Here is a 16,312-nt window from a genome sequence, read left to right as displayed (position 1 = left end):
CAGCCTGCTGTAATTAACTTGGCCTGGTGCAGTCTTTCTTCTACTCTTTCATTTTGAAGTTCATTGAGTCAACTTGTAATTATTACATGAGGCAACAGTGTCCAGTGAGTGAATTTCAATACCTCGCCAAGGTAGCATTGAGTGTTAGAGTGACAGTGTGCATGATGAATGGTATTCAACGGATCTTAAACATTGGCTGTTTGGAAATTCAACAATATCTGTACAGTCCCTGATACCTACTAGTAGGATCAGTAGCCTTTGTGCCTAACTCAGTGAAAACAGTTTATGAGAGAATCCCTCTCCAGAAACTGGAACACACAATCTCCATGACCCCTTAGCAAAGTTCTGAAGAATGAGATGTTGGACAACACTTCCTAAATTATAACAGTAACTGCACTTCAAAAGTAATGCATTGGCTGCAAAGCACTTGGATACATCCTGAGGCAGTGAAACGTGCTATATAAATGTAAGTCTTCCTTTCCTTGACAGGGATATATTTAACTTTTGTATTGCAGATATATTAAGTCAATGAAAAGAAAAGTAACAAAATTAGCCCAAACAGAAGATTAGCCCAAAATATTACTTTCTAAAATGAAAACAAAATTATTTTCAGAGTACAGTAAGATTCCATTGCAAGAGGCTGCAGAGTATCAAACAAGAAATGTATACGGTATCTTTCACTTCCTCGGGCTGTCTGAACACTCCATCCTTGTAGCTCCCTTCCAGTCTGCGATTCTCCCCACTCCCTCACTTCCTCTCATTGTCCCTGAAATTCTCTTCACTACCTGGGATTCTCTGCCCTCTCTTTCCTCAATCCCAAGTTTGATTAGGAAGTCATCAGAACAGTTATTCACTAAGTGCCTATCTTTTGCAGCTCTGATGGATATTGCCTTCACCAATAATGGGATTTTGATTAAGGGACGAAAGAGTGCTCGGTATTTGTGTTCCCATCCAAACAACACTCTGTATAGCAACGTGAGTATCTGTACAATGCAGTGTCAGTGGGGGCTTGTTTATATTTAAAGATTCTAATGGTCCCTTGTTCAAGTTGACTTATCTAAGGTGACCAACTATAACTAATCCCAGTTTGCTGATGATGCATAGTTAGATTAGAAAGCAAGCTGTGAGGGGGATATAAAGGGCCCTACCATTAACTGTGTAAGTCCTGCCCTGGTTTGTCTTATCAAAATGCAACATCTTGTATTTATCAAAACTAAACTCCAACATTCCTCGGCTCACTGTCCTAATTGAACTCTCAGATAACCTTCTTCACTGCCCACTATGCCACCTATTTTGATGTCATAGCAAACATGCCTACCACGCTTCCACATTCTTATCCAAACAATTTCTACAAATGATGAACAACAGTAAAAATTCCTTGCATAACCTTGCCCTTTCCTTACTCTAACCATCTCCAGCCTTACACCCACAAGACAATAAGAAATAAGAAGAGGAGTAGGCCATTTGGCCCAAGCCAGTCAATAGCATCGTGGCTGATCTGATACTCATTCCATCCACTTTCCTGCACTTTCCCCATAACCCTTAACTCCCTGACTGATCAAGACTCTATCTTTCTTAACATACAGAAGAGACTGTGCCTCAACAGCTGTCTGTGACAAGGAGCTCCAAAGATTCTCAACCCTCTGAGAGAAGAAATTCTTTCTCGTCTCAGTCTTAAATTGGCATCCCTTTATTCTGAGACAATGCTCTCTAGTCCTCGACTTTCCCACGAGGGGAGACATGGTCTCAGCTTTTATCTTGTCAAGCCCCTTAAGAAACTGCATATGTTTCAATGAAATCAATTCTCATTCTTCTAAATTCCAACGAATAGAGTCCCAACCTGTTTAACCTTCTCTCACAAAACAATCCCTCCATACCAGGATCACCCTAGTGAACCTTCTCTGAACTACCTCCAATTAAATGATATCTTTCCTTAAATAAAGGGACCAAAACTGCTCTCAGTACTCCAGATGTGCTCTCACCAGCACCTGGTACTGTCGCAGTAAGCCTCCCCTTCTCTTATACTCCAACTCCCTTGAAATAAGGGCCAACATTGCATTAGCCTCCCTGATTACCAGCTACACCTGTGTGCTAGCTTTGTGTTTCATGCTCAAATATCCCTAAGTCCCTTTGTGTTGCAGCTTTCTGCAGTTTTTCTCCATTTAAATAAATGTTTGCTCTCTTGTTCTCCCTTCCAAAATGAACAACTTCATATTTCCCACATTAGACTCCATTAGCCAACAGTTTTTGCCCACTTACTTCCTATCAACATCTCTCCAGACTATTTGCTCTAATCTCTCTCATAACCTGCCTTTCCACTTATTTTTGTGTGATCTGCAAATCTGGCTACAATACATTTACTTCCTTCCTCCACATCATTAATATATATTGTAAACAGTAGCAGTCCCAGCACTGATCCCTGTGAAACGCTACTGGTCAGGAGTTGCCAACCTGATAAAGAACCCCTTATCCCCACTCACTGTTTCCTGCCCAGGAGTCCATTCTCTATCCACGCCAATATACTATCTCTAAAACCATGGGTTTCGTCTTATGACTGAACCTTTTCTGAAGTATCTTGTGGAAGGCCTTCTGGAAGTTCAAATACAACATGCCTCCTGGTTCCCCTCTATCACTCTGGTTGAAACTTCCCAGAAAAACTATAATAAATTAATCAGACACCATTTCCCTTCCACAAAGCCATGTTGACTCTGCTTGATTAGATTATGGGTTTCTAAATCTTTTGCTATTACTTCCTTAACAACTTATCCCAAAAGATATTAGGCTAATTGACTTATACTTACCTGCTTTTTGCCTCCCTCCCTTTTTGAATAGGGGTGTCACAACAGCAGTTTAACCTCTCTGAACTCTTGGTGTTACTCCAGTTCCAGCTTCCTTTGTTTCACCATTGTGACCAAACCACTAACATGCCAGTGCCTAAACCTCTTAAGTTCCCTCCCTAAATCAGTCCTGCCCCTTACAGTCATAGAGTTGTACAGCACAGAAACAGACGCTTCGGTCCAGCTCGATCATGCTGACCACATATCCTAAACTGATCTAGTCCCATTTGCCAGCATTTGGCCCATATCCCTCTAAACCTTTCTATTCATGTACTCATCCAGATACCTTTTAAATGTTGTAATTGTACCCACCTCAGTCACTTCCTCTGGCAGCTCATTCCATACGCGTATCACCCTCTGTGTGAAAACGTTGCCCCTTAGGTCCCTTTTAAATCTTTCTCCTCTCATCTTCAACCTCTGTCTTCTAGTTTTAGACTCCCCCCACCCTGAGGAAAATACCTTGTCTATTTATCCTATCGATGACCCTCATGATTTTATAAACCTCTATAAGGTCACCCCTCAGCCTCCTACGTTCCAGGGAAAATAGTCCCAGCCTATTCAAACTCTCCCTATAGCTCAAACCCTCCAATCCTGGCAACATCCTTATAAGTCTTTTCTGAACATCTTTCCTAGAACAGGGAGACCAATATTGGAAGTAGTATTCCAAAAGTGGCCTAACCAATGTCCTGTCAGCCACAACATGACATCCCAACTCCTATACACAAAGCCCTGACCAATGAAGGCAAGCATGCCAAACGCCTTCTTTACTATCCTGTCGACCTGAGACTTCATTTTCAGGGAACTATGTACCTGCACCCCTAGGTCCTTTTGTCGAGCAACACTCTTCAGGGCCCTACCATTAAGTGTCTAAGTCCGGCCCTAATTTGCTTTTCCAAAATGCAACATCTCACGTTTATCTAAACTAAATTCCATCTGCCACTCCTCAGCCCATTGGCCCAACTGATCAAGTCCCATTGTATTCTGAGATAACCTTCTTAATTGTTCCAATAATTACCACCAATTTTTGTATCATCTACAAACTTACTAAACCATACCTCCAATATTCACATCCAAATCATTACAGAAATGATGAAAAGCAGTGGACCTATCACCGATCCTTGAGGCATGCCACTGGTCACAGGCCTCCAGTATGAAAAACAACCATCCACCAGCACCCTCTGCCTCCTACCTTCAAGACAATTTTATATCCAATGGCTAGTTCCCCTGGATTCCATGTGATCTAACCTTGCTAATCAGTCTACCTTGTCGAATGCCTTGCTGAAGTCCATATAGACCACGTGTACCTCTCTGCCTTCATCAATCTTCTTTGTCACCTCTTCAAAAAACTCAATCAAATTAGTGAGACATAATTTCCCACACACAAAGACTCCCTACTCAGTCCTTGCCTTTCCAAATACATGTAAATCCTGTCCATCAGAATCCCAACAACTTGCCCACCACGGACATCTTTAGTTCTCCGGCTTTTCCTTACCACCTTTGTTAAATAATGGCACCATGTTAGCCAACCTCCAGTCTTCTGCGCTTTGCCTGTGGTTATCAATGATACAAATATCTGAGGCGCCCAGCATCTCTTCCCTAGCTTCCCACAAAGTTCTGGGATACACATGACCAGGTCCCAAAGATTTATCCACCTTTGAGTTTTAAAACATCCAGCACCTCCTCTTCTGTAATATGGGCCCTTTTCAAGATAACACTATTTATTTCCTCAAGTTCTCCAGCTTAAATATCCTTCACCACAGTCAATAATGATGTGAGATACCCATTCAATATCTCACTCATTTTCTGTGGCTCCACACATAGAAGGCCTTGTTGATCTTTAAGGGACTTTATTCTCTCCCTCGTTACTCTCTTTCCCTTAATGTATTTGTAGAATCCCTTTGGATTCTCTTTAACCCTATTTGCCCTCCTGATTTCCCTCTTAAGTATACTTCCTCAGCTCTCATACTCCTCTAGGGATTCACCTGATCCCTGCTGTCTATACCTGCCATATGCTCCCTTTTTTATTCTTGTCTAGAGCCTCAATTTCTTTAGTCATCCAGCACTCCAAGTTTATAGAAAGGGTTTGAGATATATTGTCAGTTTAATTTTGTGGAGCTGTACAACGATGTATCTATCCTATTCCTGATTGAACAGAAATTGATTCAGTCATCAGGAGTTTTTTTAAAAAAAGTGATTTTCCTCAGCATAAGCATCCCATTGCCAATTTGCCCTAAGTTCCACCTTGCAGTTTTCAGCTAAGATTTAATATCTTCAATACTTTCTGACTTGATGTTTGTTTCAGTTTCAGTTAACAGAGAACTGCAAATTCAGAGAAGGCCGTGTTAATGACCTCTTAAATGACCATGGAAGCACACAAAGGCTCAATCTTCCACCTGTGGAAATGCGCAGTGAATGTTTGCATTCTGGACAAGTCAATCCTAATTCAGCAGATCCATTGGGAATGATAGAATGTTGACAAGAGTGTAGCAAAGGAATTCAACAATAATCACAGATGTTACTGTCAGATATTCTTTATTTATTTAAAAAGTGAATAATCTTGATTAAAATATATTTATATAAAGAAAACAATTCAATGTTGAAACTGGTTTATTGTAATAGATAAATGGTTTCCCTGCATTTGAGGTTTTTTTTTGCAGACTGCAGTACTGGAAGAACCACTGGTCACTGTAGATCTGTGAGCCCGCAGCACAGTGACAGAGATGTCATGGCAGTAACTTCATGGTCCTCTCTTCAGAGGATCACTGAGGAGAGATGATCAGTTCACATTATAGAGTGCATCAGTGACTGAAAGGGAAAGCTGGGAGTTAAGGTGCAAAACACTGTCCAGCAGAATACAGGTTCACTGTTTTAAAGTGGCTGTGTGTGAAGGCAGCCTTATTCCATAATTTCATACAAAAGGCAGTGAACCCTAACCCACACAGCACGTTGTAATTGTGTAAAGAGCACAGACGTTGAATCCACATCTTCTCAGATCCTTTCACATAGGAAGGTGGCTGTGGTTTTTGGAGGTCAGTCATCTCAGCTCCAGGACATCTCTGTTCCTCAGGGTAATATCCTGGACTCAACCACCTTCAGCTGCTTCAATGACCTTTCCTCTATCATAAGGTCAGAAGTGGGGATGATCGCTGATGATTGTACAATGATCAGCACCATTTGCCACTCGTCAGCTACTGAAGCGGTTCATGTTCAAATGCAGCGAGGCCTGGACAATATCCAGGGCCGTGCTGAAAAGTGACAAGTAACATTCATGCCACACAATACCACTAGGTCATTGTCTCCACTATATCATGAGACTATTAATCCGAAAGGACAGCTAAACTTCTGGGAACTCAGGTTTAAATTCCACCGTGGCAGATGGTGGTCTCTGAATTCAATTTAAAAAAGTGTGGATTTAAGAATCTAATGATGACCATGAATCCATTGTCGATTGTCAGAAAAACCCATCTGGTTCCCTAATGTCCTTCAGGGAAGGAAATCTCCCATCCTCATCTGGTTTGACCTACATGTGACTCCAGACCCACAGCAATGTGGTTGACTCTGAGTTGCTCTCTGAAATGACCCAGCAAGCCACTCAGTTCTACCAATCGCTACAAAGTCTCAAAAGAAATGAAACCAGATGGATCACTTAGCATCGACCTAGGCACCAGAAAAGACAACGGCAGAAACAACCATGTTGACCCTGCAGCGTCCTCCTCACTAACATCTGGGAGTTAGTGCCAAAACTGGGAGAGCTGTCTCACAGACTAGTCAAGCAACAGCCAGAGATAGTCATACTTACAGAATCATACCTTACAAACAATATCCCAGACACCACCATCACCATCCCTGTGTATGTCCTGTCCCACCGGCAGGACAGACCCAGCAAAGGGGGCGGCACAGTGGGATACAGTCGGGAGGGTGTTGCTCTGGGAGTCCTCAACATTGACTCCGGAACCAGTGAAGTCTCATGGCTTCAGGTTAAACATGGGCAAGGAAACCTCCTGCTGATTACCACATACCATCCTCCCTCAGCTGATGAAACAGTACTCCTCCAATGTTGAGCAGGAGGTGGAAGCATGGAGGATGGCAAGGGTGCAAAAGATACGCTGGGTACAGGAATTACAATGTCTGCCTCTAAGAGTGGCTTGGCAGCAGTACTACTGATCTGGTTGGTTCCTAAAGGTCATAGCTGCTAGAGTGTGTCTGCAGTGGGTAATGAGAGAACCAACAAGAGAGAAAAACGTACTTGATTTCATCATCATCAATCTGCTGTTTGCAGATGCATCTGTCTATGACAGTATTGGTAAGAGTGACCATCGCACAGTCCTTGTGGAGACCAAGTCCTGCCTTCACATTGAGAACAACCTCAATCGTGTTGTGTGGCACTATCACCGTGCTAAATAGGACAGACTTCACACAGATCTAGCAACTCAAGACTGGACATCCATGAGGCGCTGTGGGCCATCAACAGCAGCAGAATTGCACTCCAGCACAATCTGTAACCTCATGGCCCGGCATATCCCCCACTCAACCATTACCATCAAGCCAGGGGATCAACCCTGGTTCAATGGAGAGTGCAGGAGGGTATGCCAGGAACAGCACCAGGCATTCCTAAAAATGAGGTGTCAACCTGGTGAAGCTACCAAACAGGACTACTTGCATGTCAAACAGCGAAAGCATCAAGTGATAGATAGAGCTGTGAACCCACAACCAACGGATCAGATCTAAGCTCTGCAGTCCTGCCACATCCAGTCGTGAATGGTAGTGGATAATTAGACAACTCACTGGAGGAGGAGGAGGAGGCTCCACAAATATCCCCATCCTCAATGATGGAAGAGCCCAGCACATCAGTGCAAAAGATAAGACTAAAGCACTTGCAACAATCCTCGGCCAAAAATGCCAAATGGATGATCCATCTCGGCCTCCTCCAGGGGTCCCCAACATTACAGATATCAGTCTTCAGCCAATTCAATTCACTCCACGTGATATCAAGGAATGGCTGGAGGCCCTGGATACTTCAAAGGCTACGGGCCCTGACAACATTCTGGCAATAATACTGAAGACTTGTGCTCCAGAACTTGCCGCTCCCCGAGCCAAGCTGTTCCAGTACAGTTACAACAATGGCATAACCTGACAATGTGAAAAAATTGCCCAGGTATATCCTATACATAAAAAGCAGGACAAATCCAACCCGGCCAATTATCGCCCCAGCACTGCACTCTCGATCATCAGTAAAGTGATGGAAGGTGTTATCAACAGTGCTATCAAGCAGCACCTGCTCAGCAATAACCTGCTCAGTGACGCCCAGTTTGGGTTCTGCCAGGGCCACTCAGCTCCTGATCTCATTACAGCCTTGGTTCAAACATGGACAAAAAATACCAGAGGTGAGGTGAGAGTGACAACCGTTGATGTCAAGGCCACATTTGACTAAAATATCAAGGAACCCTGGTAAAACTGGAATCATTGGGAATCAGGAGGCAAACTCTCCACTGGCTGGAGTCCTAACTGGCACATAGGAAGCTGATTGTGGTTGTTGGAGGTAAGTCATCTCAACTCCGGGACATAGAGCTGTACTGCATGGAAACAGATCCTTTGGTCCAACTTGTCCATGCCGACCAGATATCCTAAATTAATCTAGTTCCATTTGCCAGCATTTGGCCCATATCCCTCTAAACCCTTCCTATTCATGTACCCATCCAGATGCCTTTTAAATGTTGTTATTGTACCAGCCTCCACCACTTCCTTTGGCAGTTCATTCCATACACACCACCCTCTGCGTGAAAAAGTTACCCCTTAGGTCCTTTTTAAATCTTTTCCCTCTCACCTTAAACCTATGCCCTCTCATTTTCCCATCATAGGAAAAAGGCTTTGGCTACTCACCCTATCCACATCCCTCATGATTTTATAAACCTATATGAAGGTCACACCTCAGCCTCTGACACTCCAGGGAAAATAGCCCCAGGACATCTCTGCAGCAGTTCCTCAGGGTAATGTCCTCGGCCCAACCATTTCTAGCCGCTTCATCAATGACCTTCCCTCCATCCTAAACTCAGAAGTGGGGATGTTCACTGATCATTGCACAATATTCAGCACCATTCATGACTCCTAAAATACTGAAGCAGTTCATGTTCAAATGCTACAAGATTTGGAGAGTATTCAGGCTTAGGCTGACAAGTGGCAAGTAATAGATAACACACAGTGCAGAGCTGGAGGAGCACAGCGGGCCAGGCAGCATTAGAGGAGCAGGAAAGTTGACGTTTTGGGTCAGGACCCTTCTTCAGAAACATTTGCGCCATACAAATCCAGGCAATGACCATCTCCAATAAGACATAGTCTAACCATCACTCCCTTGAGGATTAGCTGCTGCTTGGACTGGGCTGGAGCTGCCTGGATGTTACTGAGAAGCTGTGCTGCTGCCGTTCACCCCCAGGTACACTCTGGTCTGCCTGGCTCCTCCTCAAGGCAGAGTAAACTATAGACAAAATAATTCCTATTCCTCATGATGTCCTGTCTCACCCCACCGCTTTGTCTACAAGGCTTTGGCTGTATACTTAGCTTAATTGTCTCCTTCCAAGTTTTTTTTTAAAAGAAAAAACCAGAGTGTCCTTTTGGTAACCTTTTTCTACAGTGTCCAAACATCATCTCAGTCTTCCAATTGAACCAATCTTTACAATCTTAAGAATTTAGGGAAGTGTAATCTTCTGAAACATTTCCCTTCATCTCCAGTCCAGTTGTCTGGCATTTTGAGTTGATGGAGTTCACTCCCTAACCTTAACCATTGGAAATTTACATCAAATTTTCTTTTATATAAAATGCATCCATTGTAGATCATTGTAGTTCTTAACGTATGCGAACACGCAGTGTAGACGAGCAGACAAACTGACCCTTGATTTGGTACTTATTTTTTAAAAAAATTTCAAACCAACCCGTTCAGAGATGTTAATGACACCTATGATGCAGGCAGGACTTGAACCCAGGTCTCTGGGCCCAGAAACAAAGTGAAATTGCTGGAAAAACTCAACAGTTCAGGCAGAATTTGTGGAGAGAAAGCAGAGTTAAAATTTTGGGTCCAGTGACCCTTCTTCAGACAAGAGGGTCATTGGACACAAAACATTAACTCTGCTTTCTCTCCACAGATGCTGCCAGACGTGCTGAGTTTCTCCAGCAATTTCTATTTTTGTTTGTGATTTCCAGCATTCACAGTTCTTTGCTTCTCTCCCCATCACCCCCCCCCCCCCCCGTCCAGAGGTCAGGACACCACCCCCGCACCACAAGAACCCTCTTTGATTTGGTAATGATAATAAAATTGGCTAACTGCACATGTATGGTTGCACCTAGGTGCAGATAAGGTGTTCGTGCATTCTAAACATCATTATGGTATAAAACCAGACAACATAATATTTTTTTTTATGGTTTTATTTCAGAATTATCAAAACAATGTGTTGTGCTAACAGCACAAATGTGTATGAGGGATTTTACAATGAAACGATACAGATTAGTAAGCAGCACATGGTAATCAAAGATAGCACTGAAAGCAGAAATACAAATACACTCACCAACACACATACAAAGTGACAAATAAATACACTTGATGATTTGCATGTCAACTGCCAGGCACACCAACTAGAATGAGAACATGACGGCCTGTGTAAAACTGGTACACCACAAGATGAATCTGTACATTTTAGGAATATCTGAATATCTAATCAAACTTTCGAGTGACCAGAGTTTTGGAGATGGGGACTTTTGTATTTCTTGAAACTGTAACATTTCAAACTGTTGGCTGGTCCTTCAGGTGTGGTTGCAATGAACTGCTGTCAATTGGAGCTGTCTGCCCAGCCATCTCTTCTTATACCAATTGCCTAAAGCCTCCGATGCTAATTACAGCAACAAACTTCATTTGAAAATTAGATCGAATGAATAGTAGGTACTAAAATAAATCTTGCAAACACAAAGAGGAAGTACTCTGTAAAATACAAATCAATGGGAGGACAATCTGAAAGCAAGATTTTTTTTTGATTCGTTCATTCCTTGCACTTCAGATGACAGGCACGTCAGATCTGACAGAAACCCTGGATTTCATTCACTCTGAAACCCACATCATTAAGCATGGGTATGGTGACATTCAGCACACTGCTCAAATGTCCTTTTCAATTTGATGCTTTCATATTAATTACTGCCACCAAACACAGCAATTTGTAACTGAGACCCAGCATGTCAGTGAGCTAGGGATGCCTGACCTGAACTCAACTCTCCCAAAGCCTTTACTGAAAATAGTCAACAGAACGGTTCTCTTTTCTAGATTCTAATCTGAAATTATCCTTTCAGTATTAAGTTCAGGAACAATCAGTTTCTCTACAGCAAAATTTCCCCACACAATCCCCTCTCCACAGAGACCCCTCCCCACATTCCCTTTCCATACTCCTCCCTCCCCACTCAGCCTCCTTCCTACACACAAGATGTCAATTTCAATCACCAGCTCACCTTTATTTAGGAAATTGTTTTCTTAACTATTTTAGACCAAAATAGAAAAAAGAATTTCAAAGTTGTAGCTTTCATTTTAAAAGTAGTGACATCTCTGACTTACATCCAGTACCTGCACCAAGGCAGTCTCTGACTGCAGTTGTACATCACCTTCTGCAATGCTGCCTTGTTCTGCAACACCTTTTCCAACTGGCCATTCACGTCTGCTCTGATGTAAACCCATAATTCTTGAAGTAAAATTGGAAACTGCAGCACAAAACAGCTAGGATAAGTCAATCAGTTCAGGTTATAGTTCATTAGGTACCCATTATCACACCCAGAACTGTATTGTCTGCATGCTGATGCTTTGGACCCACCTAGTATTGACAATATTTTTTGTATTTGAATTCATATCTTCGCTATCCCTAAGAGATGACTGATCTCCATACACATATCTAGCAGTACAGCAAAATAGATCTTTCTAATCAAGGAATTAGATCATTCAAAACTACCTTTTAGATTCTGGTTTAAAGAGCGTACAAGATGATTAAAATCACTTGGGGTTTTGTTGTGTGGTACATCTGTTCACCTGAATTATAATTAAATGGGAGAATGTGAGGTGCAGACCCTGGAACAGACATAGGTCTGGACTGGAATTCCTCCTCCATCAGCAGAGTATAATGGGCAGGAAACAAAAAAAGATTCATCAGTTTGTTTTGTGCTGTTGGTTTGACTTTACCTGCCAACACCTCCTTTTGGGTTACTGGGTTCAAAGCTCACACTAACCTCTCAAAACATTCATTATTTGCCCTTCTTCGTGCTCAATTAACCACAACAGATTGTCTAACTAAGGTTTCATCACTTCTGCTCCCCCTTCTTCCTCATACCACTCCGAGCTAGCCATTTAGCAGTGTAGAGAATAGCTTACTCCATCTACTGACTGAATTGAGGGATGCATAAAGAGATTTGCTGAAGACTTGAAACGTTGAGTCAGAAGATAATACTGAATCTTTTAACTTTTAAAAAAGTTCTGGTAAAGTTATGATGACAGTGCCTGGAGATTGGGAAGCACCACCAGGCAAAATAAAGTGTCAAGAACTGACCCAAAGCAGTTTCCTTAAAGTTAATGTTAGATTCTGTTGAAGACTAAACAGCTTAGTTAAGAGGTGCGTTTAAGAAGCTGGTGGAATGGTATAATTAGACCAGTTACTTTTGAGTTGACCAGACAGGTATTAGAATAATCTTTTCACGGAGAGCTGGTGGCATAGTGGTAATATACCTGGGCTAATAATCCAGAACCCAAGGCCAATGCTTTAGGGACACAGGTTCAAATCCCACCACGGTGATGTGAAATTTGAATTCGTTAAAAACTTAGGATAAAATACAAGCTTAACTGTGAGCACATAATCAGTGTTATAAAAACCATTTCACTAGTGCTCTTTAGGGAAGGAAATCTACCATCTTTACCTGATCTGCTTTGCATGTGACCCTTGGGATAGACAATGAATGCCCACATCCTGTAAATGAAAATAAAATTCCAATCTTTTTACTTAACTCAGCTCAGACAGGGTCAAAGTCACTGAAAAATCAAGTCATCAATCTGTAGGGAGGTTGTTCCTGTTGAACTAGAAAACATCTACACCCTCATCATTAATGTTTGCCTCTTACAGTACAGGTTCGGTTGACTAAGACTCTAGGCCTCAGTTTCAACATGATGATCTAAAATGAATGCGCTGGGTTACATGTTCTGTCGTTTATCATCATAATTAAATGTACCAATTAAAGATATACAAATGTGTGGATTAACAAATGGATATGTTGAGGTATGTACGCAGATAAGCCCATGTATGTGTATCCAATCTCGAGCTGCTTGTGGACACACAGACATGTTAACAAATGGGAATAAACACATTGTCATGCCAAGAAGTTTGGGTACACATATGGTCACACTAGGATACTCAGATTTTCACATGGCCAAAAACACACTACAGAAGTTGCATTACAGAATATAAATATTCTCATTTGTTAAATCAACAGTTTTGCATCAGACCTTGAGAACCACGAAACAAAACATGCAAAACAAGTTAGAAAGCAGAAAAAAAGGTGAGGCAGGGTGTTCCCAATGTTAAATCTAACTGGGTTTAAATATTACAGGGATTTATGGAAAAAGCTTACTGCATCATTTTACTGAACTAATAGCTGATAGTGCGCTAGGTGGGAACCAGTTTCACTAACTCACGTCTACCACTAATATCAATAAACTCACAGGAAAAGTTTGAAAATGTTCATAATTGTGAAAAGTCAGGTCATCAATTTGAGCACAGATTCTCTATGTTGAACTATCTCTACCCACTGTTTGCTTCATTCAGGTGCTGATTGACTAGTTAAGAGCTGGCAATGGTTGTTTGCTTGTTAGTGTTACACTTTAAAGCTGTGAGCTCAGTCACTGCACTGTGGTACAGAATGACAGGTTGGTTGTCAAACACAAAAGGAAACTACTACTGGATGCTGGAAATCTGAAACAAAAACAGGTAAAGCAGCATCTGTGAAGAGAAACAGAGTTAACATTTCCGCTGGATGACCTTTGATCAGACGTCAAGCTTGTTCATCAGCTCCCCCCACAATGGTATTACCATAACTAACTATTCAAGCAGCCACAGAGTGGAGGCTAGGCACTCTATACTGGATGGAGAGTTTTCAGAGGGAAAATAAATAAAAAAATTAGAAAAAAAATGCAAGATTGTATTGTCTATCTACTTCTGTGTGCCTTCACATTCTAGCACTAAGGCACAATCAGAGAATTAAAAACATATTACTAACTTGGTAAAAAAAAACAGCAATACACATAAATTTAAGAAGCCATTGTAATATACTACATCATTTACGTTGTGCTCATAAGTTTTACTATGTTCTTGTTTCACAGTAGTCAGTTCAATCACCATCAACTTAGCACCATGAGAGCACTCATTCTGAATGCAAACAGAGAGAACGTACTGATAGAAACATCAGTTTGTCAGGACGATCTACTGGCAAAGATATTCCTATTCTCAAGGGACTGTAAAAGGCTAAATTCAGATTGTTGGACCAGTGGAGCAGATTCATCCAGCCAACAGCCACTGGTTCAGGGCAACTTTTAGCACCTAAGCCAACAAAAACCTCGAGACAAAAGTTTGCAGCTAATATAATCTCTAGGAATAAAAACGAGAAACCGAATTTGGTTCCAAAAACACAGACACTGTGCCGCAGATTACTCTACATCTGAAAGAAATGGGCCATGTTTCCACAACATTCCAAGATTAGGTCTGACAGAGTAGATTCAGTCTGTTAAACTGACATTCCTGCTCCAGACATTAATAGATCTGCATTTCCAGTTTTGATTGATGACTACTGTAGCTGACAGCAGAGCAAAGAAAGAACAGGGCAAAGATAAGACAGACTATAAGAAATAAGGATAGAAGTAGGCCGTTTGGCCCCTGAAGCCTGCTTTGCCATTCAATGGGATCGTGGCTGAAATATTACTCACTTCTTCCTGCATGAGTGATTTCTTTGGACATCTGCAGTGGAGAGTTTCACATTGCACCAGGGTCAGTAATGCTAAGCACTTTGGTATTCACTGACATCAAGTAGAATTTAAATTCCAAACTCCCATAAACAGCAATAGCATAGTTGGTATGCAGTTAACATTATATATTTAGTCAGACTAATTAATTTAAAAAACAGTACCAATCCTGACTAAATCTATTATTGAACTAGATTAATAAATGTCAGATATTTTCTTGAAGCAACACAAATTATCAGAAAGGATACCAGGTATCCCATCTCAAAGCAACACAGATGGCAACTGGCTCAGCTTTTTGCAGAACAGGAAACAGATTTCCAGTGCTTAGATGACCAGGTGTGTCCAGTTGCTTGAGGTTCGGCCATACTGAAATTAAAATGCAATTATATTTTTTGTTAGGCACTGTATCAGTATTTGTATTTCTTCATAATTCGCCTCAGTCATAAGGCTGACAGCATAGAAACACACACAGATTCAAATAAAAGATCTCTTTGATTGGCACCTGTCTCATCTTTCAAGAGATAGGGTGAACACTACACCCAGTGTTCTCTTGAGCTACACAGGCCAGATTCTCTTCTCTATGTCAGGGCAACAGCTGAAATGCTGTAACTTGCCTTAGGACCCCTGTGCCTCAGAGGGAGGGCAATCAGGCAGGGGCCCCCTGTGCCTCAGAGGGGGGCGCAATGAGGCAGGGACCCCCCTGTGCCTCAGGAGGGGGGGCAATCTGGCAGCGACCCCCCTGTGCCTCAGGAGGGGGGGCAATCTGGTGGGGACCCTCTGTGCCTCGGGGGGGTGCAAATCAGGCAGAGGCAGGGATTTATCCCTATACCTCCCACCCTCGGGTGTCAGAAGAGGTTTCAATGATTACTCTCTGCAAGGTAAACCTTGTCTGTCGCCTTATAAAACATTCCAAAATTCCAGAATAAAGTTTTCTCCTTTCAAACCCCGACCCACCCGTCAGCCTGCCTTGTCTATTTTTAAATTACGAAGCATCCAAAGAATATGGATCAGCTAGAAATGATCAGTTGTGATCCTGAACTCCTCGACAGGCTCAGAATTTTTCGGTTTAAGAGGAGAAAGCAGGCTTTTATCCCTTTAAAGGAAATGACACAGTTGGGATTATAGTCCACCCACAATTCCCAGGATGCTTTAGCCAAAATGCATCTTTAGAAACATGAAGCTACAGGGTTCTTGTGAAAAAACAAAACCTGATTCACTCCTGTCTTTGAAGGAAGCTTGCTGTCTCTACCTCATTTCACACTAACACTTTAATGTTGCTGAATAGGTCCAAGACCTGGCTCAGTGGGATTTAATGGTATTAAACTGTTACAAAGTTCAGGGGATAGACAATAAACACCAGACTTACCAGTGATCCCTCTATCTCAAGAACATTTTTTAAAAAGCCTTTTATTTACCGTGCCACTTTATTCCAAATCACCTTGCAGGTAGTGGC

At 42.0% G+C, this 16,312-nt stretch overlaps 2 protein-coding genes across 5 annotated transcripts in view; one reads left to right on the top strand and one right to left on the bottom strand.

The window, feature by feature from the left end:
- The window catches only part of LOC109917402, a 78,348-nt gene extending 72,927 nt beyond the window's left edge, over positions 1 to 5,421 (top strand). Inside the window, exons 10-11 of the transcript XR_007265676.1 lie at positions 875 to 975; positions 5,140 to 5,421. The gene's annotated coding sequence lies outside the window, so the exon portion shown is untranslated. The remainder of the gene's footprint in view (positions 1 to 874; positions 976 to 5,139) is intronic.
- Positions 5,422 to 5,470: 49 nt separating this feature from the next.
- The window catches only part of LOC109917404 (branched-chain-amino-acid aminotransferase, cytosolic-like), a 50,309-nt gene continuing 39,467 nt past the window's right edge, over positions 5,471 to 16,312 (bottom strand). For 2 of the 4 annotated variants that reach the window (XM_048617485.1, XM_048617486.1), the window contains one exon: positions 10,252 to 15,225. In XM_048617485.1, the coding sequence (XP_048473442.1) occupies positions 15,184 to 15,225 (42 nt within the window). In that variant the 3' untranslated portion in view covers positions 10,252 to 15,183. Of the gene's footprint in view, positions 5,643 to 10,237; positions 15,226 to 16,312 lie in introns of those variants that run through there. The other 2 variants (XR_007265675.1, XM_020517224.2) reach the window with 2 other exon arrangements.

This window comes from Rhincodon typus, chromosome 37 (genome assembly GCF_021869965.1).
Source record: "Rhincodon typus isolate 14 chromosome 37, sRhiTyp1.1, whole genome shotgun sequence".
In the NCBI taxonomy this organism is placed as follows: domain Eukaryota; kingdom Metazoa; phylum Chordata; class Chondrichthyes; order Orectolobiformes; family Rhincodontidae; genus Rhincodon; species Rhincodon typus.
The sequence above is the reverse complement of the archived record's forward strand: the minus strand, read 5'-3'. Positions and strand labels throughout refer to the sequence as shown.